This window comes from Portunus trituberculatus, chromosome 37 (assembly GCF_017591435.1).
Source record: "Portunus trituberculatus isolate SZX2019 chromosome 37, ASM1759143v1, whole genome shotgun sequence".
In the NCBI taxonomy this organism is placed as follows: Eukaryota; Metazoa; Arthropoda; class Malacostraca; order Decapoda; family Portunidae; genus Portunus; species Portunus trituberculatus.
In genome coordinates, this window is record NC_059291.1 from 13,472,590 (window position 1) to 13,498,567 (window position 25,978).

At 34.5% G+C, this 25,978-nt stretch overlaps 2 protein-coding genes across 4 annotated transcripts in view; one reads left to right on the forward strand and one right to left on the reverse strand.

Annotated features, from left to right (window-relative positions):
• LOC123514232 (prostasin-like) overlaps nt 1–22,949 on the forward strand; it is a 51,084-nt gene extending 28,135 nt beyond the window's left edge. Inside the window, exons 6-7 of one of the 2 annotated variants that reach the window (XM_045271953.1) lie at nt 11,811–11,996; nt 19,868–22,949. In XM_045271953.1, the coding sequence (XP_045127888.1) occupies nt 11,811–11,996; nt 19,868–19,992 (311 nt within the window). In that variant the 3' untranslated portion in view covers nt 19,993–22,949. The remainder of the gene's footprint in view (nt 1–11,810; nt 11,997–19,867) is intronic. The other variant, XM_045271954.1, reaches the window with a different exon arrangement.
• A 366-nt stretch (nt 22,950–23,315) lies between these two features.
• The window catches only part of LOC123514235 (glycine cleavage system H protein-like), a 40,241-nt gene continuing 37,578 nt past the window's right edge, over nt 23,316–25,978 (reverse strand). The window contains exons 5-6 of one of the 2 annotated variants that reach the window (XR_006677542.1): nt 24,794–24,958; nt 23,316–24,570 (exon numbers count right to left, since the gene is read on the reverse strand). Coding sequence is in view for 1 of the 2 variants with exons in the window: in XM_045271963.1 (XP_045127898.1) it covers nt 24,861–24,958 (98 nt within the window). In the remaining variant the exon portion in view is untranslated. Of the gene's footprint in view, nt 24,959–25,978 lie in introns of both variants that reach the window. The other variant, XM_045271963.1, reaches the window with a different exon arrangement.

Genomic DNA, 25,978 nt, shown 5'->3' on the forward strand with positions numbered 1-25,978 from the left:
AAATTTTTAATATTTAATTTATTAATTTTTTAAAAATTTTTTTTTTTTTTTTTTATATATAGGGGGGTTTTTTTTTTTTTTTTTTTGGTTTTTTTTTAAATTTTTTTTTTTTTTTTTTTTAAAAAAATAAAAAAACCCTTTTTTTTTTTAAAAAAATATTTTTTTTATATTTTTATAAATTTTTATATATGATATATATATATTTTATTTTTTTTTTCTATAAATAAATTTTTATTTTTTTTAATTTAAATTTTTATATATATATTTTAAAAAATTGTTTTTTTTTTTTTTTTAAATTTTTTTTTTTTTTTTTTTTTTTTTTTTATTTTTTTTTTTTTTTTTTTTAAAATAAAAAAAAAAAAAAAAAATTATTTTTTTTATTTTTTTTTTTTTTTTTTATAAAGTTTTTTTTAAAGAATAATTTTGTTTGAAAAGAATTGTTTTTTTTTTTTAAATAAATTTTTTTTTTTTTTTATTATTTTTTTTTTTTTTATTTTTTTTTAATTGTTGTTTTTATTATTTATTTATTTGTATTTTTTTTTTTTTTTTTTATTGTTTTTTTTTTTTTTTTTTTTTTATTTTTTTTTTTTTTTTTTTTGTTTTATTTTTTTTTTTTTTTTTTTTTTTATTTATATTAGTTATTGTTTTTTTTTTTTTTTTTATTAGTAGTATTTAGTAGTATTAGTATTATTAGTAGTAGTATTAGTATATATATAAAAATACAGTATATAGTAGTAGTAGTAGTAGTAGTAGTATAGTAGTAGTAGTAGTAGTAGTAGTAGTAGTAGTAGTAGTAGCAGCTATATAGTAGTAGTAGTAGTAGTAGTATATATATAATAATAAATATATATATTTATATATAATATATATATATATTCTATAAGGATAATATATATATATATGATTATATATATTTTTTTATTAAATTTTTTGTATTAAAATATTATATTATTTTTTTATTTTTTTTTTTTTTTTTTTTTATTTTTTAAATAATTTTTTTAAAATTAAAAAAATTTTTTAATTTTTTTTTTTTTTATTTGATGTAAATTTTTTGTTTTGTTTTGTTTTTTTTTTTTGTTTAAAAAAATTTTTTTTTTTTTTTTTTTTTTTAAAATTTGGTTTTTGGGGGTTTTTTTTTTTGGGGGGTTTGTTTGGGGGGTTTTTAAAATTTTAAATAAATTTTTAAAAAGTTTTTAAAAATTTGGTTTTGGGTTTTTTTGGGGGTTTAAAAATTTTTTTTGGGGTTTTTTTTGTTTGGGGTTTTTTTTTTTTTGGGTTTTTTTTTTTGGGAAAATTTAAAGGGGTATTTTTTTATTTTTAAAATATTTTAAAATTTTAATTTTTAAAAAATTTATTTAAAAAATTTTTTTTAAATTTTTTTTTTTTTGTTTTTTTTTTTTTTTTGGGGGGGGGGTTTGGTTTTGGTGTTGGTTTTTTTGGGGTTTTTTTTTTGGGGGTTTTTTTTTTTTTTTAATTTTTTAAGGTTTTTGGGGTTAAATTTTTTTGGGTTGTTGGTTTTTAAATTTTTTTTTTTTTAAAATTTTTTAAAATTTTTTTTTTTTTTTATTTGGTTTTGGGGTTTTTTGGTTTTAATGTTTTTTTTTGGGGGTTTTCCCAAAAATTTTTTTATTTTTTTGTTTTTTTTTTTAAAAATTTTTTAAAAATTTTTTAAAAAATTTTTTTTTCCCAAAGGTAGGGGTTTTTTTTTGGTTTTTTTAATGGTTTTTAAAAATTTTTAAAAAAATTTTTTTTGGGGGTTTGGGAATTTAAATTTTTTAATTAAAAAGGGGTTAATTTTAAAAATTTTTAAAATTTTTTTTAATTTTTTTAAAATTTAAATTGTTTTTTTTGGGGTTTTTTTAAAGGTTAAGGTGTTTTTTTTTTATTTAAAAAGGTTTAATGGGAATTTTTTACCCATTATTCTGTGTGTGTATTTACCTAGTTGTAGTTTTACAGGGCCTGGGCTTTATGCTCGTGTGGCCCTGTCTCCATATCTACACTTATCCAATTTTTCTTTAAAACTATGCACACTCATTGCTGACACCATTTCTTCACTCAAACTGTTCCACGTCTCAACACATCTTTCCGGGAAACTATATTTTTTAACATCTCTCAGACATCTTCCCTTCCTCAGTTTCTTACTATTTTTCTCTCAGGATTAGTTTCTCATTACCCACTTGATCCATTCCGTTAATCAGTTTATAAACTTGTATCAGATCCCCTCTCTCTCTTCTCTGTTCCAGGGTTGGTAGATCCATAGCTTTTAGTCTCTCCTCATATGTCATCCCTTTAAATTCTGGAACCATTCTTGTAGCCATTTTTTGTAGTCTCTCCAATTTCTTTATGTGTTTCTTTTTATGGGGGTCCACACAATTCCTGCATATTCCAATCTGGGTCTTATTTTAGTACTTATCAATTTCTTCATCATTTCTTTGTCCATATAGTGAAATGCTAGTCAAATATTCCTTAGCAAATTATATGTCTCTGAAAATTCTGTCAATATGGCTTACCGGTTGATTGTTTTCTTCCATCGTTACTCCTAAGTCCTTTTTCTTTTTTACTTTTTCTAGTTCTATTCCATCTCTCATATGACATGGCTTTTGTCCACATTGAATTCCATCTCCCATTTTTTACTCCATTTCCAGATCTTGTTTAAGTCTTCCTGCAGTATTTCACAATCCTCTTTTTGTTTTATGACTGCACAGTTTCGTATCATCCGCAAACAGATTTATGTAGCTGTTCACTCCTTCTGGCATGTCGTTAATATAAATGAGGAAAAGTATCGGTGCTAATACTGACCCCTGTGGCACTCCGCTTTCTACTGCTCTCCACTTGGACTTCATATCTTTAACTACCGTCCTTATTTCTCTCCCCCTCAAATAACTTTCCATCCATCTCAATGTGCTTCCTTTTAAGCCACCCCTCTCCTCTAACTTCCACATTAATCTTGCATTTAAATTCTTCTAATTGTTTAAGTCTTCTGCCATCTTCCAATATAATGCTGTTTTCCTTGAAGTGCAATGTGTCAATTAACCTACACTTATTTTTCTCTCTTCCTGTGTGTGTGTGTTTGTGTGTGTGTGTATTTACCTAGTTGTATTTACCTAGTTGTAGTTTTACAGGGCCTGGGCTTTATGCTCGTGTGGCCCCGTCTCCGTCTCCATATCTACACTTATCCAATTTTTCTTTAAAACTATACACAGTCATTGCTGACACCACTTCTTCACTCAGACTGTTCCACGTCTCAACACATCTTTGCGGGAAACTGTATTTTTTTATATCTCTTAGACATCTTCCTTTCCTCAATGTTTTACCATACGATCTTATGCTTCGACTGTCATATTCTTCTCTCAGGAGCAGTTTCTCATTATCCCAGATCTTACTTAGGTCTTCCTGCAGTATTTCACAATCCTCTGTTTGCTTTATAACTCAACACAGTTTCGCATCGTCCGTAAACAGATTTATGTAGCTGTTCACTCCTTCTGGCATGTCATTTATATATAAGAGGAAAAGTATTGGCGCCAGTACTGACCCCTGTGGCACTCCGCTTTCTACTGCTCTCCACTCGGACTTCATATCTTTGACTTCCGTCCTTATTTCTCTCCCCCTCAAGTAATTTTCCATCCATTTCAATGTGCTTCCTTTTATTTTAAGCCACCCTTCTCTTCTAACTTCCACAATAACCTTGCATGTGGCACTTTATCAAATACCTTTTTTTAGATCCAAATAAATACAATCAACCCATCCCTCTCTCTCTTGTACTCTGTCAACTATTCTAGAGTTGAAACTCAGTAAATATCTTACACACGACTGACCTTTTCTAAAAACAAATTGGCTATTTGATAATAATTTGTTGTCTTTAAGGAACTCGATCCATTGTTTCTTTATTACTCTTTCACACATCTTACATACATATTACACTAGTTAGTAATACTGGTCTGTAATTCAAAGGTTCTTCCTTCTTTCCACTCTTATATATGGGAACCACCAGCTCTTTTCCATTCTACTGGTACTGTTCCATTTTCTATTGAGCATTTTATGATGTTGTATATAGGACTTGCTAGTTCTTTCCTACATTCTTTTAGTATTCTGCCTGAGACTTCATCCGGTCCCATTGCCTTCCCTTCATCCAATTCCTTCACTAACTCTTTTATTTCAAGCTTGGTTACTTTAATCTCTTTCATATAGATGGTCTCTCTATTACCCTGTAGCCTTTCAAATTTGGACTCCTTTGTAAAGACCTCTTGAAATTTACAATTTAACAGTTCTGCCATACTTTTTGGGTCTTCCACCATCCTATTCTCTCCTTTTAACCTTTCAATTGTTTATTTTTGTCTAATTTTTCCATTGATGAATCTGTTGAACAATTTTGGTTGCTTTTTGCATTTTTCAACAATGTCCCTTTCGTAGTTCCTCTCCTCTTCCTTCCTCACTTTAACATATTCATTTCTTGCTGTCTTGAAGTTTTCCTTATTTACTGCATTTCTATTTCTCCTCGACCTTTTCCATGCTCCATCTCTTTTCTCCTTTGCCCTGGCACACCTTGCGTTAAACCAATCTTTTTTTTCTTTCTTCTTTAGGTCTATATTTCGGGACATATTCCCTGACTCCTGTTCTGTATATTTCCAAAAATAAGTTATACTTTTCTTGCACTGTCTCTGAGTTTTCCATCTCCTCCCAGTTAACATATTTGAAATAGTTCTTGAGATTCTCAATAGCAGCCTTTCTGTAATTTAGTCGGTTTTCTTTGTATGATTCGTCTCTATCTTCTTTTCCCTCTTCTATATCCATTTCTAAAATTACATGGTCACTCTTTCCCAATGGGCACTTATATCTTATATCATCATTCATTTGTATACCTCTTGTAAAAACCAGGTCCAACCTCGCTGGCTCGTTGTTTCCTCTGAATCTTGAGCTTTCCTTTACTCTTTGGTCCATCATATTGTCTATCATTAGGTTCAGGAATCTTTCTCCCCAGGCTTCTTCCCCCATACCACTTTCATAATTTTCCCAGTCCACTTCTTTACAGTTGAAATCTCCTACTAATAACACTATTCTCCTTTCTATAATGACTCTCATTAGACTCCTTATTGTGTCATCTATCATGTCTTTATATTCTTAATTGGTCCATGAATTTGTTTTTGGTGGCACATATGTTCCAATGATTGTTATCACTTTTTTATTAATATGCATTTTAATATACAGTACTTCCGCTTTTCTTTCCCCATATTCCACTTGGTTTACCACCAACTCTTTCCTTAACATTATCATAACTCCTCCCCCTCCTTTACCCCTTGTCTTTCCTCCATACGTTATATCTATTATCTATGTCTATTTTGATTGCCTCAGTCAATTTTGTTTCAGCCAGGCATACAATATCCGGTTCTTCTTTTTTTGTGTAATCTTTTAGTTCTAATTTACTTGATAAAACCCCATCAATGTTCGTATACATCATTTTTAGTTTCTTACCCTTATCACTTTTAGTTAAACTTGCTCCACTGTTTCCTCTTCCTTCTCTCTTATATACCATTTCCTTATTCTGTCTCCTAGAATTCTCCAAAAAATGCCTTTTTCTCCTCTTCTGACCTTTCATTATTTTTTTCCCTTACTGCTGCCGCCAATTCGTTGTATCTCTTCATTTCTTCCTCATTTCTGTTTCTCCTTATATATATATATATATATATATATATATATATATATATATATATATATATATATATATATATCTTCTGCAGTTTTGTAGTTCTATATAGTATCTCTTCTGTTGCTGCTTGTGATTTCAGTAGTGTCTTTATTGGCCTTGTTGTTCCATCTTGGTAAGGTCCCATTCTATGTATTTCCTCTACTTCCTCCTCTAGGTTTTGTCTATCTTCGTCATTTAGATTTTTTAGTAGGTCCTTGACTGATTTCAATTATTTTTCCTGTCTTGGCCTATATTTTACATTTTTTTCTTTCATTCTAAATATGATTACACTCTTTGTGTGTGTGTGTGTGTGTGTGTGTGAATGTAATTCACCACGGTTGTCTGCTGGTCACCCAGCCAGCCTTTCCCATTACAGAGCGAGCTCAGAGCTCATAGACTGATCTTCGGGTAGGACTGAGACCACAACACACTCCACACACAGGGAAACTGAGGCCACAATCCCTCGAGTTACATCCCATACCTATTTACTGCTTGGTGAACAGAGGCCACACATTATGAGGCTTTCCCATTTGCCTCGCTGCTTTCCGGGATTTGAACCCGGACCCTCTCGGTTGTGAGTCGAGCATGCTAACCACTACACTACACGGTGTGTGTGTGTGTGTGTGTGTGTGTGTGTGTGTGTGTGTATTTACCTATTTGTGTATTACAGGGCCCGAGCTAAGCTCTCTGTGTCCTGTCTCCTTGTCCACTCCTGTCATATCTCTCTTTCATCTGATTGACACACACTGCATCAACGACATCACTGCTCAGTTTATTCCACTTATCAATACTACGATGCGGAAACTGTATTTTCTCACGTCATTTAGACAGATGTCTTTTATTAGTTTTTTCCATGTCCTCGGAGATGATTACTTGTGGTCACCTTTATCAACTCTCTGTCCAATATGTCAATCTTGTTCACCAATTTATACATAGTTATCATGTCTCCTCTTGTTCTTCTCTCTTCTAATGTGGTCAGCCCCAGTTTCCTCAGTCTTTCCTCATAGTCTAACTCCTGAGTCCTGGTACCATCCTTGTTGCCAGCCTCTGTACCCTTTCCACCTTCTTCACATTTTTCTATATCATATGTGGTGACCAGACACAAGCTGCATATTCTAACTGGGGTCTTATTAAGGTACATAATATCTTCTTCATCATTCCTTCATCTAGGTAGTGGAATGCAAGGCCAATATTTTGAAGCATGTTATATGTTTTCCAAAATATCTTGTTAATGTGTTTCTCCGGTGACAAAGTGTTTTGCAGTTACTCCTAAGTCTTTCTCCTCATTGGTCTCTTTAATTTTCTCATCACCCAGCCTGTAATCCCTGTTTGGTCTGTATCTACTTCTTCCCATTTTCATAACATGGGTCTTGTCTATATTAAATTCCATCTGCCACTCTTTACTCCACTCATATATTTTATCAAGATCTTCCTGTAACTTGTTACAATCTTCCACATTCTTTACTCTCCTCATAATTTTAGTATCGTCCATGAACATGTTCATGTAACTGTCAATTCCTACTGGCATATCATTAACATAAATCAAAAACATGATGGGACCAAGCACTGACCCTTGTGGAACTCCACTGGTTACCTTCTTCCACTCGGACTTCCTTCCTCTCACCACTGTTCTCATTTCTCTTCCCACTAAGTAATTTTCCATCCATTTTGCTAGTTTATCATTTACTCCTCCAATCTTCTTTAGTTTCCACATCAGTCTATTGTGTGGTACTTTATCAAAGGCCTTTCTCAAGTCCAGGTAGATAGCATCCACCCATCCCTCTCTATGTTGTAGTATGTCAGTCACTCTTGAATAAAAACATAATAAATTGGATACGCACGATCTTCCTTTTCTGAAACCAAACTGCCTTTCACTCAGAATGTTTTCACTTTCTAGATACTCACTCCACTTAGCTTTAATTACTTCTTCACATACCTTGCACAATATACTAGTCAACGATACTGGTCTATAATTTAGCGGTTCCATTCTACTACCATTCTTATATATAGGCACAATGTCAGCTCTTTTCCACTCTTTCGGGACTAATCCTGTTCGTATGGAGGTTTCCACAATATCAAATACGGGGTTCAACAATTGATCCTTACATTCTTTTAGCAACCTCCCAGATATGCCATCAGGCCCCATTGATTTATTAATATCCAGATTGCTTATAATTTTCCTTACATCTTCCTTAGTAACCATGATGTCCTGCATTTGCTTTATTTCCGTAGGCCTTCCTCCCATAAAATGCTCCTCCTTTGTAAACACTTTGCAAAAGTTGTCGTTCAAAATTTCAGCTATATCTCCAGCATCCTCATATACTTCTTCCCCATTTTTTACCTTTTCTATTGCCTCCCTTTTATTTAGTTTTCCATTTATGAATTTGTAAAACATTTTGGGTCACTATCACAGTTTTCCACCACCCTCTGTTCATATTCCTTCTGTGCTGTTCTCCTTACTTCAACATATCTATTCCTTGCTGTTTTGTAAACTTCTCTTGATAATACATCACTGTTTTCTTAAGTTTCTTCCATGCCTTTTCTTTGTTCTTTTTGCTTCTTCACAATTTCTATTAAACCACTGTTTATTATTTAAAGTCCTCTTTCTGTGATATGGCACAAACTTTTCACAGCAGAGTTATATAAATCCATAAATTTATCGTATTTCAATTGCATATCCCTTTCCTGGTATACCACGGACCAGTCAATTTCATTAAAGAACTCCCTTATATGGTTATAATTTGCCCTAATATAATTTAATTTTTCCTCCTGTGTTCCACAATCTTATTCGTGCTTAATTCCGTATCCAGCTCAAAGCTTAGGACATCATGATCGCTTTTCCCCAAGGGACATTCATGTTCAATTTCCTCTTTTAGAGATGCCCTGGTAAATACCAAATCCAACCTTGCTGCAACATCTTGTCCCCTGCACCTTGTTGGTGATCTCACCCACTGTGTCATCAAGTTATTTGTTGCTACATTTAACAATTCCTCTGCCCACTCACCACCGTTCACCACTTCGTAGTCTTCCCACACTATTTCTTTACAATTAAAGTCCCGACTATCATCACTCTATCCTTTCTGATGAGTTCTTGCTTCATTCTGTCTAGAGTATTTCTCATCACCATTTGATACTGTTCATATTCCCAAGCACTGGTTCTGGGTGGTATGTATACTGTTATAATATTAATGTCCCTCTTGCCATCTGTTATAAGCATACTTATCACTTCCTCATTTCTCTTACTATAGTTCACCTCCTTCACTATCAGATCTTCCTTAGTAAGAACCATTATACCACCACCTCCTTTATTTTTCTATCATTTCTCCATACTTTGTAGTGTTTTACAACAAACCAATCTAGCTTTATTTCGGCCTTAGCTTTGTTTCCACCACACACATTATGTCCGGTTCATTATTTCTTAGGTAATCCATACATTCTAGCCTCTTAGACAGAAATCCATCTATATTCATGTAAGTCACTTGTATTCCATTCCTAGTCTCTTTCTTCCATGTAATGTCTATTCCGTCTGTTTTATCCACCACTTCTTTAGCCTCCCATTTCTCATCCTCCAAAAAAACTTGGTCTTTTCCTCCTCTGTTCTTTCGTCATTCCTCTCTCTCACTTCAGTTACAAGCTCTTTCATTTTCATTCGTTCATCCTGTGACATATTTCTTCTTATGTAAATTGTTTTGGTTTCCTCAGAGTCCTTAAGTTTCCAAGCCCTCCTCAGCAAGGCCTCAGCTGCCACCTGAGACTTTAATTTCAATTTTAATGGTCTATTCTTGCCTTCCTCAAAAGCTCCTAATCTCACACTTTCTTCTACCTCAGCATATAGGTCCTCTTCCTCTACTGAGATCTTATTCAGTAAAGACTTAATCCTGTCATTTTCCTTATCCCTCCTATCCTGCCAGTTCCTGTTAGTTTCCTCCCTCAATCCTGTTATGATCACATTTTTCTTTTCAGCATTATCTCTCACCACATACTCAATTTCCTTTAGTGCCTTTACCATTTCACTCTGTGTAATCACTTTATTTTCTTCTTCCTGCTTTTTCACTATCTCCCTAAAGGACCTTTGTACCTCCTGATGTTCATGGTTCACTTCTTTCATCCTAGCATCAATTAGCTTAAGGCATTCCTCCTTCCTCAAGTTCCCTTCGGATATTTTCTTCTACATTTCTAGGAGTTTAGCCTTCATCTCTTCACATTGTTTCCTTGTTGTTAGTTTTCTTTCTCCATTTCTACTTTTTTCCTCAATAGCTCTTTGTTCTCTATCGTTAACAAATAGATCTCTCTTTTGAAGGAATTGTTCTTCGCTATGACTCTATCCAGTTTTTCTTCTATGGATAAAATGTTTAGGAACTTACTTTCTAATGCCTGAATTCTTGCATCCATATCTAATTTCTCCAGTCCTCTTGGAGTAGTCACGAACCCTTGAAAGTCCCAGGCTTGTCAAGGCGTGGACACCATGATTGTTATCGTCAGCTGATTACGGCCATAACAATCACCGCCCACACTCTCTGCTCAGGGACCACTCTCCATATCCCGCTTGAAAATGGCCCACTTTCTACACTATGCGACAGTAGGACATTAATAGGACATTAACACAGAGATACCTGGGCCCTGTAACACCATAGGTAGTTTCTCCTCTTCCCGTCCACAGCCAGAGACGAGCCATCCTCCCTCGGCGACGGTGTGTCTGTGTGTGTGTGTGTGTGTGTGTGTGTGTTGTGTGTGTCACCATAAATCCAACTTTCTGAAGTAAATATATAAATAGTTGAATGAATAAATAAATAAATAGATAAATAAATAAATAAATAAATAAATAAATATATATATATATATATATATATATATATATATATATATATATATATATATATATATATATATATATATATATATATATATATTTTTTTTTTTTTTTTTCCTTTTCTTTTCTTTTCTTTTTGAGGCTAACTTCCGATTAGTTTGATATAGTTTGGCATAGTTCAAGTTCAATCCTAGTAAAAACAAAGACTGAATTTCTCTAATTCTATTTCTAATTGAAGCCTAGTAACTTTTTTTTTTTTATCTAGTCTCTGAAATATGTAGTTATAATCTAATTATTATATATAGCAAATTTGCACCACCATTTTTGCTGAGAACTAGTGTCTAGAATACTTTAGCACTAGTTGAAGCCTGTCTATGTATTTCCAACTTCCTACGACCTAAATTCTTTTAAGAGAGTGTTGAAACATTTGTCCCTGAATTTTGACTAACTCTTTTGAATCTTTTATGGAGACTACAATTCCAGTGGGCTTTTTTTTTTTTAATATTTTTTTTTTGCCCTTATATAAAAAAAATGTAACCTAATCACTTTCTTTAGTTCATGGATCTAGTCTTTGAAGTAGTCAAGGATATGTTTTACTATTGGTATATATATATATATATATATATATATATATATATATATATATATATATATATATATATATATATATATATATATATTAAGGAAAGAAGGTACAAAACCTTAAAATATATCCAAATAAGAAAGTACTATAGAGACTATTAGGTAGGTGCATTTTTACACCACTTAGGGAAGTGCCCACGTGTACTTAAAAGTACGTCCAAGATTCACTAGCAGTACATAACAAGATAATGCAAATATTTTGTAAGTTTCTTTTCATACACAATTTGATACCTTTAAACTTTTTTTTAAGAACAAAACATAATGGAAGTTACGAAGGGCTTACGTCTTTTTTGTCGAAAAGATTCTTGCAACTGCAGCCATCTTCCATCTTTCAGGAAGCTATCAGTTTAATGCCTACTAGCATAGGGTTCCATGAATTCTCATTTTCTGTAATGCACTTCAGAAGCACAAGTCTTCCTTTATTTATGAAACAAATGGTAATTTCATATCTTCCTCCTGAATGGAATGAGAGCCATATAAAAAGACCATTATTAACGTCCTTTAAAATACACTCGGGCACTAATGGGTTAAAATAATTAATCAATCAGAAAGCATGGTATTATAAAAGCTTTCAACACAACTGATCTTTGTAACACACCTCTACCTACGATAAGAGATATATCCCCAAGATCTAAAAATCCTCCTTTCCTCTCTCTCTCTCTCTCTCTCTTACAGCTGAAAATACTCATTCCAAACCACAGATTTTACACAGCACGGACGTTTTTCTAGTGGCCAATAATATGTGTCAGGAATTGCACTCTCGCGGGTACGGGCCTGGCATGATCTGCGCTGGCCACCTGGAGGGCCTAAAGGACTCCTGTAATGGGGACTCAGGGGGACCTCTAGCATGTAAAATTAACGGTAAGGCAAACTATAATGTATGTCACACTCCATTTGTGTGTGTGTGTGTGTGTGTGTGTGTGTGTGTGTGTGTGTGTGTGTGTGTGTGTGTGTGTGTGTGTGTATTTGCCTAGTTGTATTGTACATGGTTCGAACGGGGCTCATAGTATCCTGTCTCCATATCTCTATTTATCCAATTTTTCCTTAAAGTTATGTACATTATTTGCTGTAACGACTTCATTATCCAATGCATTCCATTTTTCCACAGTTCTGTGTGGAAAACTATATTTTCCAATATCCTTCACACACTGCTTCATCCTGATCTTCTTTTCATGTCCTCTTGTCCTTCCATCTTCTGTCAACAGCACCAGGTCTTCTTTGTCTATCTTTTCAATATCATTTACTATATTATACATTGTTATTAGGTCCCCACATTCTCTTCTATCTAGTGAGGTTGGCAGTCCAATTTCCTTCAGTCATTCTTCATATGTGAGGTCCTTTAATTCCAGCACCATCTTTGTAGGATTCCTCAGTATCCTTTCCAATTTTCTTATATCCTTTTTAGAACTCGGATTTTTTTCATCATATCTTTGTCCATGTAATGAAATGCCACTCTAATATTAATCAACATTTTATATGATAGTCCAACTATCTTGCTTATGTGTTTTTTTTGGGCTCAGATTTCCCTGTATGATTACTCCCAGATCTTTTTCCTCTTTAGTCTTCATTATTTGTTCCTCTCCCATCAAATAGTTCCATACCGGTCTTCTCTTACCCTTTCCTAATTCCATTATGTGACATTTCTTGGGATTAAACTCCAATTTCCACTTCCCGTGCCACTCATAGATCTTGTTTATATCTTCCTGCAACAGCAGACAGTCCTCTCTGGTTTTGATAACTATTAGCAGCTATGCATCATCAGCAAATAAATTTATATAATTGTTTATCCCAATGTGAATGTCGTTTACATAAATCTGAAACATAATGGGGGCTAACACTGATCCTTGTGGCACTCCACTAGTTACTTTACCCCAAGTTGAGTATGTATCTTTGATCACAGTTCTCATTTCCCTATCCTTCAAATAATCTCATGTTCATTCCAGCAAGGTTCCTTGCAGTCCTCCTATGTTCTCTAGTTTCCAAAGTAGTCTTCCATGAAGGACTTTATCAAGAGCCTTTTAAATATCCAGGTATACTGTGTCTACCCATCCATCTCTGTTTTCAAGTCCTGCAATAACTCTTGAGTAGAAGCTTAATAAGTTTGATACACATGACCACCCTGTCCTGAACCCAAATTGTCTGTTCGATATGACTTGCTCATCTACAAATTTAACCACTTTTTCTTTGATAATTATTTCACACAACTTCCCCAAGACACTTGTAAGTGACACTGGTCTGTAGTTTAGTGGTTCAGTTGCTTTTTCTCCTTTAAATATCAGTATTATGTTGACTCTCTTCCATTCTAGTGGAACTTTCCCTTCATTTATTGAACTAGTAATTATTTCCCAAATTGGATCCAGTAATTGCTCTTTACATTCTTTTAACACCCAACCTGATACACCATCTGCCCCCATTGCTTTTTTGACATTCAATTTCTCCAATAATATTCCAATATCTTCTTTGTACACTGCAATCTTCTGTAAACCTTGGCAATCCCATGTCCTATTAGGTTCTATGAAATCATCTTCTGTAGTGAACACCGTTTTGAAACTCTCATTCAGTATTCCACACATTTCCTTCTCTGTTTGGTATGTCTTCCCTTCTTTAATTATTTTTTCAATTGTTTCCTTATTTTTTGTTTTGCCATTTATAAACTTGAGAAAAGTTTGGGTTTATCTTTGCTTTTATTCACTATATCTTTTTCAAAGTTTCTTTCCTCCTCTCTCCTTACTCTAATATATTAATTTCTAGCATCTTTGTACTGCCGCCTGTTATAGTAATTTCCCTGTTTTATGAGTTTCTTCCACGCTTTATCTTTTGCCTTTTTAGCTTGTATGCATCTAGCCTTGTACCAAGCATGTATTTTCTTCTTAACTCTATAAACAGGTACAAATTTTTTTTATTCCTTCATTATATTTCTGTAAGAATATGTCATAATACACTTGTATTGTCTTTCTGTACATAATATTACCCCACTCAATATTAGCAAAATAGATCCTTAATTTTAAAAAATCCGCTCTTGCATAATTTAATCTCTCCTTTATAGTCGTCTCTGTAACTTATTTCATCTTCCTCCTGAATTTGCATCTCTAATGTCATATGATCACTTCTCCCCATTGGACTAAGGTATTGTATGGTTGGAGGGGGCTCTGGTTTCTTTGTGAAAACTAGGTCAAGCAATGATGGTTCTTCTTCCCCCCTGTACCTTGTTGACTCCCCCACCCACTGGTCCATTGCATTAACCATAGTCAACTGTAACACTTTTTTGCGCCACTGCCCAGCATTATTCATTACTTCCATCTCTCTCCAGTTTACTTTTTTACAGTTAAAGTCTCCAACTAAAAGTATTCTCTTATCTCTTCTTATCATGTTATCTAGGCACTTTATCACCTCTCTTTGCATATCTTTATGTTCTTCTGTTCCCCATGTATTAGTCTTTGGTGGAACATATGTAACTATAATTTTTCTCTTCAATTCTTCTGTTTTGCTTGTTACTCCCATTACTTCCACTTTGTCTTCACCATATTGCACATCCTCCACACATATATTATCACAAACCATTATTAGCACTCTTCCCCCTTTGTTCTTCCTGTCTCTCCTCCAGCTATTATATCCCTCCTCTTTAAAGTTGACATGGATCTCTTCTCTGTTTTGCTTCAACAATGCACATTGTATCTGGCTTTTTCTCTTTTAAATAATCCCTAACTTCCAATATGATTGGTAACAACCCATCTATATTAGTATAAGTCACTCTTAATTTATTGCATCCTTCACGACCTCCTCTTTCTTCCTTCTTTAGTCTCATATCCAGAACCCTCCGGTAAAAATTCTTCTCTATCTCTGCCCTTTTCTCGTTTTTTTCCTTAGCTTCACTTCTTAGCACTTTCTCCTTTTCCCTTTCCTGTAAGTTCATATCTCTTTTTATCCATATATCCTTGTGTTCAATATCATCGGCCAGCTTCCCTTTCCTAGCCATAATTTTTTCTACAGCCACTTGGAATCTCATTCTCACTTTCATTGGTCTCTTACCCCTTTCACTGTATATTCCTAACCTGATCACTTCCTCCACCTCCTGGTCTAGTTCTTGTGTGCTCTCCTGTACTTGTTTGATAACAATTTTGGCCAATTCTCTTTCTTGATGTTCTTTCGTGAATTTATTTGGATTTTTCTTTTCCTTCATCCCAAAAAATCACGAAGCTTTTCTTGTCCACTGTATCCCATCAGGTCTTCTTTCTCTATAATAACTTCAATTACAGTGACTTTCGTGTTCTCCTGAATTTGTCTCTCTACAACTTCTGAAAATTTAACTTTTTCCTTTTCTTGCTCCTGCTTCCATTAATTTCTTAGTTCCTTCAGCTTGTTTTCACCCAATCCACCTTCTGCCCTGTCCACAATCCTGTCCTGCACTTTAACCTACAAGCTCCTTAAGGAGCTTTCGTAATCGTGGCATGTGGCTTTTAGTATGTCATTTTGTTTCTTTATTTCTTTTATCTCCTCTTTCAATCCCTGATTGATTGCACTGACCTTCTCACATTCTACTAATCTCAATTTCAGCTCTGTGTTTTCCGTTATCAGTCGATTCGACATCAACTCCTTCATATACCTTAATTCCCTTTCTACGTTGATTAACCTTCTCATATCACCTCATTCGTCCCTGAATCCAGAAAAATTCTTGTCCATAATATCATCTGTTAGTTTCCTTAGACCAACAGGAGTTTCAATGTACCATTGGTTTTCACACGATGGCGTATGTTTTGATTCCGCTATACGCCTGGTAGCACTTCTCTGTTCCATCACTCTCTTGTTATTCTTTCTGTATATACAATCCACCACTTATTCAATTTGGAGACAGGAGAACCTATGGCCCCATCCCTCCCCTGTATATACGTCTAGGCAGTCTCTAACAGTTGTAGTTTTTCTCTGTGAGCTGCTCAGATGTGTCTGGTCGTCACAATGGCTGGTGTGTGTGTGTGTGTGTGTGTGTATTTACCTAGTTGTATTTATCTTGTTGTAGTTTACGGGAGGGGAGCAAGCTCATATTGATCCGTCTTTATACCTTGTTTGGTCCAGCTTAGCTTTGAAACTGTGAACACTGACTGCATTTACGATGTCTATATCTAATCCATTCCAGGTGTCCACAGCTCTATGAGGGAAACTGTACTTCTTAATGTCTCTGATACACTGCACCTTCTTCAATTTCTTTCCATGTCCCCTTGTAGTCTTTGTTTCCAGGTTTAAAAGTCACCATCCACTTTATCCAGGTTATTCACCATTTTATAAATACCTATCAAGTCTCCCCTTTCTCTCCTACTTTCAAGTGTTGGAATTTCCAGTTTTCTCAACTGCTCCTCGTAAGGCAAATCCTTCAGTTCCGGTTCTAACTTGGTGGCTGCCCTTTGCACCCTCTCCAATTTTCTAATATTCTTCTTAGTGTGAGGGGACCACACAATCGTCGCATACTCCAGTCTTGGTCTTATCATAGAACTTATTAACTTTTTCATCATATCAGCATCTAAATATGAGAAGGCCATTTTAATTCTCCTTAACAGATTTGTTACTTCTCCCGTGATTTTATTTATATGCCTGTCTGGGGCTAAGCCCTCTGTAATTGTCACCCCTAGATCCACTTCCTCTTCAGACCTTTCCAAACTAAAATTTTCCATTTTGTAATTGCTGTGTACTCTCCATTTACTTTTTCCAAATTCCATGACTTTACACTTATTCAGATTTCATTTGCCAAGTTCTACTCCATCTACCAATTTTATCAAGTTCCTCTTGCAGTTTCATAGTCATTTACATTTTTCACTCTCCTCATTATCTTGGCATCATCCGCAAAGAAATTGATATGACACTCAATTCCTTCAGGCAGGTCATTCACATAGATGCCAAACATGACTGGTCCCAACACTGACCCTTGAGGTACTCCATTAGTGACCTTTAGCCAGGAAGAACTACTATTTCTTATCACTGTTCTCATTTCCCTCTCACTAAGGTAATCCTTCATCCATTCCAATAATTGTCCTCCAACTTCCCCATTGTTCTTAATCTTCCATAGTAGCCTTTTGTGTGGTACCTTGTCAAAAGCTTTTTTTAAATCTAGGTAGAAACTGTCTACCCAACCATCCCTTTCCTGTACAGCATCTATTACTTTTGAATAAAACAACAACAAATTTGAGGAGCATGACCTTCCTCTTCTGAAACCAAACTGACAGTTTGTCAACACATTGCTGCTTTCTAGGTGTTCCATCCAGGCGTCTTTAATAATTTTCTCACATAGCTTTCCCACTACACTCGTCAGTGATACTGGTCTGTAATTTAAAGGGTCTTCCCTACTACCACCTTTATATATAGGTACAATGTTTGCTCTTTTCCAGTCCTTCGGTACTTTCCCTTGCAACAACGATGTCTTCACCAGGCTATGAATCCTCTCTGCCAACTGTTCCCTACATTTTTTCAGTATCCAATTTGAAATTTCATCTGGACCAGGTGCCTTATTTACATCTAGATTCTCCAACAGTCTCATAACATCCTCTACTCCAATTAGTTTATATCCATCCAATTCATTATCTGCTGAGTCAAAGTCTCCTTCTTCAGTAAAGACTGTTTGAAACCTTTCATTCATCACCTCAGCCATTTCTTGTATTTCTTCATATAATTTTCCATCAACCCTCAGGCCAGTTATACCCTCTCGTTTCTTCATTTTTCTATTTATATGTCTATAAAACAGTTTTGGGTTACTTTTACATTTGCCCATTATATCCTTCTCATAGTTGTTTTTTAACCCTCATAATCCTCACACATTAATTTCTAGCATCAACATAATCTTTCCACCTACTTTGCATTCTCATTTTCCTCCATCTATTCCATGCATTAGTCTTGCACTGTCTAGCCCTTTCACATATAGTATTGTACCACTCCTTCCCTTTTTGACAGTTTACTCTTCCCTTTGGTACATACTTCTCCACTGCAGTATTATATATCTTGATAAACTTGTTCCATTTCTCCTGCACATCCTTTTCATCTTCAAAACATTTCCAGCTCACAGCCTCAAAGTATCTCCTTATTTCTTTGAAATTTGCATTCTATTTTGTACCCCTCATCTATTTTTAATATTTCTGTACTCAGTCTTATTTCAACTGGTATGTGATCACTTTTTCCTAATGGACATTCATAATTAATTTTTTCTACGATCTCTTTGTCACTGGTGAACAACAAGTCCAATCTGGATGGTTTATCCTTCCCATTTATTCTAGTTTCACAGTCAATCCATTGAGTCACTAGATTATCAACAGCCCCATTCATCAGTTTGTTACTCCATGAATTCTCTCCTCCTTGAAAAGTCCCTTCCTCCCAATTTATTTCTTTGCAATTAGAATCTCTAATGACTAATACATCCTTGTCTTGTGATACAATCCTTTCCATCTCATTTATTGTATCTTCCAACAAAGTCTCATGCTCATTTCTTGTCCACGCATTCGTCAGTGGTGGTACGTAAACCCCTGGATATATCATTGACTTTCCATTACCATTTTTCACTTCAACCTGCACAATCTCAGACTTGTTTTTACTTGTTTCCACTTTGTCCACTCTAACACTTTCTCGTTAATATCATCACTCCACCTCCTTCCTTACCACATCTGTTTTTCAGCCATATACCATAATATCCATTTCCAATGTCCAGTATTTTCCACTCATCCTTCCACTTTGTTTCACACAATACTAACATATCAGGCTTAACTCCTCAATCTCTAACATTTTCGACATCAATCCATTAACACTAATATAACAAATTTTGCTTACCTCCTGATAAATTTCTTTCTCAACCTTAGGTCCCTGACTCTCCCGTAAAACTGCTCCTTTTCTTCTTCCATCCTCATATCATTTTTTTGCTTAGCCTCTGTGACCAATTCCTTTACTCTAGTTCTCTCATCCTCATCCAAATCTTTGTTGATCCATACATTTTTAAATTCATCATTTCCAGCTAACTTCCATGACCCACTCAATACTACTACTGCTTGTACTTGAGTTGTGAACTTTATTTTTAAGGGTCTTTCCTTCTGTTCCTCAAATTTTCCAATCCTATGGAATTCCTCCACCAAATTTATTGCCTGATTACCCTCCTCTGCAACTGTCATTAATATATTCTTAATTTTTTCCTTTTCCATTGCTTCTCTCTCAGATCTATTGATTATCTTCTCTTCCCTTACCACAAACACCATCACACACTTTACCTTATCCACCGTGTCCCTTTCCAGTTTCTTCTTGCTTCTCTTTCTGCTGCTCCTCTATGATTTTCTTTAAGTATTCTTCATCTCCTTCCCGCTGCTTTATCCATACAGACTGTTTCTCCTCAATCACCTTAACTGACTGCTGAACTTTATCATTGTGCTTTCTCACCTCCATCATCTCACTCTTGAGCTGCTTTTTTAAATTGTCATTTTCCTCTTGCAGTTTGTGTGTGTGTGTATGAGAGAGAGAGAGAGAGAGAGAGAGAGAGAGAGAGAGAGAGAGAGAGAGAGAGAGAGAGAGAGAGAGAGAGAGAGAGAGAGAGAGAGAGAGACTCGTAAGAAATATATAGAATAAAGATTGATAAACTGTTGAACACGTAAATACAAAATGATAATTAAATAAAAGTAAGGTAAATAAAAATAAATAATATATAAAAAAAAGTTGTAATCCATAATGGATGTTTTGAAAGCATATTAATTGAATATTACCTTCTTTTTGGGCAGGGTTGTACACTGTGATGGGTCTGGTGTCGTGGGGTAAGAGCTGTGGCAAAGCAATGCAGCCTGGCGTGTACACAGACATCCAGTACTACATTGATTGGATCCATGATGTCATGGGAAGACCTTAGTGACCTGTGTTTTGTGGCATCCACTTAGTATATACACTTTACTACAGCCAAAGAGACTCTAAAACTCCTTTGAAAAATTTCAGTTTGGTGACTGGCCAACTAAAGTCGTGCTCATGTCTTGTTGCTAAAACTTCTGTCCCCATTCCTGGAAAATATGCTGCTCTGCTGAATTACCACGATTGTGAGGACTCCTTTGTGCTACAGTATACAGTGAGTGTCAAAATCACAGCACATGCACATGAGCAATAATTCACTTTGGAAATGATTCTGGTAGAGGGTTAATTTGTACTGTTGTACTTTGCTGTTCAGTATAAACAGCTACTGGTGGCATCAATGAACATTTACACTTATAATTGAAGCTTAAAATGACTTTCATGCAACTCTGAAAATAGCCGAGAACAAAATCCTGGCAATAGCTAAGTAGTATGAAAGTAGTATGAAAGTAATGGCAAGAAATAAATTTATGAACATCCCCTTATAACTAGAGATATGAAAATATAAGAATAATAAATATAAAAAGTCTACATTATAACCTTCAAAATTTCTCTACATTTAAGCACAAAAGCATTGAACAAAAAACACAAAAGATGTCAGAAGTAAGACTTGGATTGTTTCACATGAAAGAACAGTACAGCAAAGGTTTTGTCTGATCTACAGCATTCACCTTTTTATATCACATTTCTATTTTGATACAGTATGTTCTGAGAGAGAGAGAGAGAGAGAGAGAGAGAGAGAGAGAGAGAGAGAGAGAGAGAGAGAGAGAGAGAGAGAGAGAGAGAGAGAGAGAGAGAGAGAATTTTTTTTTGTTAGCAAGTTGAGTAATTTCATTACATGTAAACAGAGTGTTTTGAAATACAGATACTATTTGTATAAATGACGGTTATAAATTTGGAAATGCATAATTGTAGAGTTTTGTGTACAGCTAAACCATCCTTTCATTTGTAGTGGTTGATATTGTAGATTTCTCTTACATACAAGAACAAATTTTGGTTTCATAACCATCACTAATCTTACACATATGTATGAAAATGTGAAGATACTGGGCATTCTATAGATTGTAACTATTTGATCATAAACATCATCAGTTTCTTGTATTCATTTGGTTGATGACACATCCACCTATCCCCCAAACACACACATACATTTACCCCCCCCCCACACACACACACTGCAAGAATCAACCAAGGTTCCTGTTTCTTTGCTATGGCACATTACATATGGCAGGGATATCTTGTCAATCCAAAATTGACCAAAAGTATGGTTTTGTATTCTGAGCCTTAAACACATTTGTTTGGCCAATGTATCACATCTGAGAAAACTTGATAAAGATTAAAGTTTGATAATCTCTGAATAGTCAGTTTAAACAAATCAAATTTCATCTCCTAGATAATTTAGATCTTATGTGTGAATGCCTGTAAGCTTAAAACAAAACACCTAGTCAATAATTTCAGTCTTTCATTAAATATATATTAAAACAAATATTGTGTTGTTTATCTATCATTAATAATACAATATAACATATATTGTATAGTAATATAATTACACAATAAATGCATCATGATCTTAAATTATTTAATTTTTACCTTTACAATGTTTACTTATTAATGTATGGCTGAAAAATACTAACTTCTCAAGTGGGGCATTTGCTATGGGATGAGATGCTGATGATTGTCAATTGTTTTGATGTAGGGTGGGGTCAATGCTACCAGTTTTCTGAAATGTGTCATTCTAAAACTGTAATACATCTTGGTACTTAAATGTTACAAAACACTGATATAAGTGTTTATGGTAACAGTATTCAAGGGGTCTGGTGATGCACACTCTATAGAATTTATTTCAAGCTAAACAATTGCAACTAAGCCCTCAAGTGTTTTCACATATATTTATAATCAGGTACATATTTAATTTTTAATGTTATCCACTGGTTTCTGCAGAGACAAACCAATGTTTTGCCTGTCAAGTCCCCTAGAGTCAGAAAAGTATTATTTGTGCTGACAGGATATTTTCTCAGCCTAAATGTACAGAGACAAAAAGAACTCTTGCCAATACCAGACACACCAACTTCCCTAAAACAACCAACAAACTTGAGGCAGGAGAAATGAGTTTGTAGTGCTGTTGTAAAACCAAAGTTTATACATGCACATGTGTTGTAGTTGATTGTATGAACATATCAAGAAAGAAGAACCAAGGTGTGATAGGATGGGTTGTATTTCTAAAGAAAAGGGCAACTTAGGGAAGACATTAGGACACAGGTGTAAACAAGCAGTAACTTAGGAAAGATGTTGGGAGTTGGGAGACAAGTCAATAGACAACCTTCAACAGTGTCCCACTAAGATTTGGCATCATTACATAGATGTTTCTTCCATATGTGTCAGGATTTATATATGGGTATGTAAACTATACAACTTAAATGAGTAATTCATATAAAGAGTAAAAAGTGTTCATCCCATGGTGATGATATATCCAAGACATGAGAAAATGTGCATAGTATTTGGCTTGTTTTGTCATATTTTGCTCTCTGCTTAACAATGATGGCCAAAAATGTCCTTAATATTCTATTACTAGTTGTTCTAAAACAACATACAAATGATGTAGATTTTTTTTTTTCAAGCTGACTATATTTTGAGTAAAATCAAGTTTTTTTCAGATGATAGTGAATGCCCAAGTGGTATTACTCCTTTTTTTTCTTTTCTCCCAAGTTCTCCAGTTTTAAATATCCCTCAATATTTCATATTTTCTGTGGATTACCTTTGGCACCTGATCTACTTCAAAGTACTCAACATGCCTTATCCGATCTATCAAGTAGTTCAGTCAAGTGTGCAACATGATACACCCAATAATTCACTTTTCCTCCAGAGAGAGAGAGAGAGAGAGAGAGAGAGAGAGAGAGAGAGAGAGAGAGAGAGAGAGAGAGAGAGAGAGAGAGAGAGAGAGAGAGAGAGAGAGAGAGAGAGAGAGAGATACTTGATCAGCCACATGCATCCTTGGATACTTAGCATTTGTAGTATTTTCTGGAAGGTAATAAAGTTTAAAATCAAACCACAGGAAATATACATCACTTTCACTGTATTTCGATTTACTTTGTGTCAATGAAGAAATATGCAAGCCAAAATCAATCACTAGTCACTTCTAAATAATGTGTGAAACTGAAGATTGTGTGTACACAAATGATTCCTTGGTTGTATCACTCCTCATTGACACCATAAAGATGAGGTATAGAAGTGAAGCATGCAAGTAGATGAAGAGACAGCATCACTGCATTACAGACTACTGAATCCAACTCTTTTCTATCTCCATTTTCTAGGTTAGTAAAAACAATCAAACAATTACAGAAACCCTTTAAATAAATGTTGCAGCAGAGTATCTTCGTAGATTATGATTACAGCTTAACTACCATGTGATAACAAAGAGGGAATGTGATGGTGGTGTAACACTGTTTTGAGGATTTCAGATAACTCTTGGTAATGATCCACAATGAAGATAACACCAGTAATGGGTCCTATCTGTATATCACATTCATAAAAATATGACATCTCATTTCCACAATAAAGCCCACATTTGTCAAGTCATTGTCCTGTCAATCAATGTTTACTGCTTTTCTTATTCATGTGCAAGGTGCACTAGCTACAGAGTATTACTAACATTTAAATGCAACTGACATGCCAGTAAAACATTTTGAAATGTTGTCACTGTCATTTCCAGTGTATCAACAACTAGTGCAAAAAATAATTATAATAAAACAAAACAAAATAACCCATTATATACAAAAAAAAGTTCCTGTTGAATTGTATTAAATCTCTACAAATTTTAATATACTTGAAAACCATCAACACAGAAATTGCACCAACACCACCAAACAACACAAAGGTGAGCCTTACACGGCAGGTCAACAAGATAATGGTACACTACAGCTTAAGGCAACCCACTCACCTTATTTGAGCTGCAATTCATAACAATGATGATTCACATGTTTCCTCATGTGATCAAGTAGGTAAGAGTGAAGAGAATCACAAGTTTATGTACCTTTGGAACAACACTGCTTAATTTGTTCAAGTGTTTGCTATGTACTGAGAGTATTCAAATGTGCTTGAATTTCACTCTTTTGTGTTTGTCCTGCACATCAAACCAAGGCATGCACTTGACAGAGTATGTACATCTATGTGACATGATGTAGCTAAAGACCATACTCATACTGCAAAATAGATATTCAGGAAATGAAGATAGCTATTATTCAGTGTGTCACTCATAAGAAATAAGGTAACAGTTTTTCTAATAGGATGGAAATACCAGCAGCATTAGTAGCTAGTAGATATTTATCAAAAGAAAATGAATTATAATGAAGCAGAAATAATCTTTTCATCATAATTTCTATACATTTACAAACCATAAAAAACAGGATTTCCCTTACCCACAACAGGAAATCTGTTTGATACAATGCATCTCTTTGATGGGATCACATAAGAGCAGAATGGAAATAACCAAAAGATAAATGAAGACATTCCCACAGCTACACATCAAACAAACCCGCAGATACTTCAAAGATGTTGAGTGAATATTTGACAAAAGAAGGAACATCATCTGGAAAAAAAAATTTAATTTTACTTTCAACAAATATGTGATGTGGCTGACTCTTCTAAGCATGTAGTCCATTACTTAAAAGACCATTCTAATTATGTGGTTTTATTGTGGTATAAAAGTGAAAGATGTCCAGTTTAGTAACATAGTTGTGTAAACTGAACATATGTATACATATATAAATATGATACAAGTGGAGTGTATCTACTGTACATGTCCTGCCTACCATGAGTGCCCCATGCCCAGTGGCTTGGTAGTAGGTGCTGCTCTTGTGCCTTGCTTGTTTGCTGCTCTTACTCTTCACTGTCCTTCAAGAACTTTTCATAAGCTGCTTCATCCATCAGTTCATCAATTTCTGATGGAGCTGTCAATTCCAACTTAAATAACCAACCTGAAATTCATACCAGAATTACTCACAGTCTCAAATTAAACCTCTCACACACCATTTAAGTTTCACAAGTTTTCTTTTCTCTTGGCAGGTGTTTATGGCCTCTCCAGATGTACCTTGCAAAACTTTGATTTTGGTGTGTTTTCCTTAGACTCATAAGCAGGCATGTATTATATCATACTTGATTCACAAAGAAGTTTCTTCATGTTGATTACATGAAATGTCACTAGAAAGTAATTTAATTCATATTTTCTTAGAATATTAATATGTGCAGAACAAGAAAAAAAATATGTTTATAATATGTTTATAACCTTACAGATTAGAACTTTTCCTGTGAGTATTTTGTATGCTACACATAACTTAAATGGTCTTTTCACGAGTTTTACAATGGTATTACTGCCATTGTGATAAGTCAATTGAGTCTCAAGAAAATAAAAGAGTATGGGGAGAAGAAGGTATGCTTAAAATAAGTACATCAGAGACAGCTCTTGCTAATGGCAGCTACCATGAAAAAAGGATGAGATATGTAACATTTATTTATCGGAAATATAAGCAGGACAACTGCTTCAAGTAGACAGCTGTCTGTACATGTGCTTACTTTTCAGAAGGAAAAATATAATCACAAAACATGTAAAGTCATAAAAAAATTTACCACACTCATTCATTGGCAGCATTACCATTTTGTCTTTAAGAACCATGAATATGTAATCCATATTTTCTGGATAATAAAAGAAATATAACTAAAGTCCCTTGGTAAATGGGTAAGGAGGCTGGATATCATTCTGATTGCATTACCAGAACACATAGTAGGGATTTGAAAACTGAAAATGGCAATATTGGTAGCTTCACCTCTCCGACTCTAGATGCCTCTTACAAGTGATCAAACATTGTAACTGATGTACAAAATACCTGACTTATTTGGTTACACAGAAAAAAAAAAAAGGAGAGAGAGAGAGAGAGAGAGAGAGAGAGAGAGAGAGAGAGAGAGAGAGAGAGAGAGAGAGAGAGAGAGAGAGAGAGAGA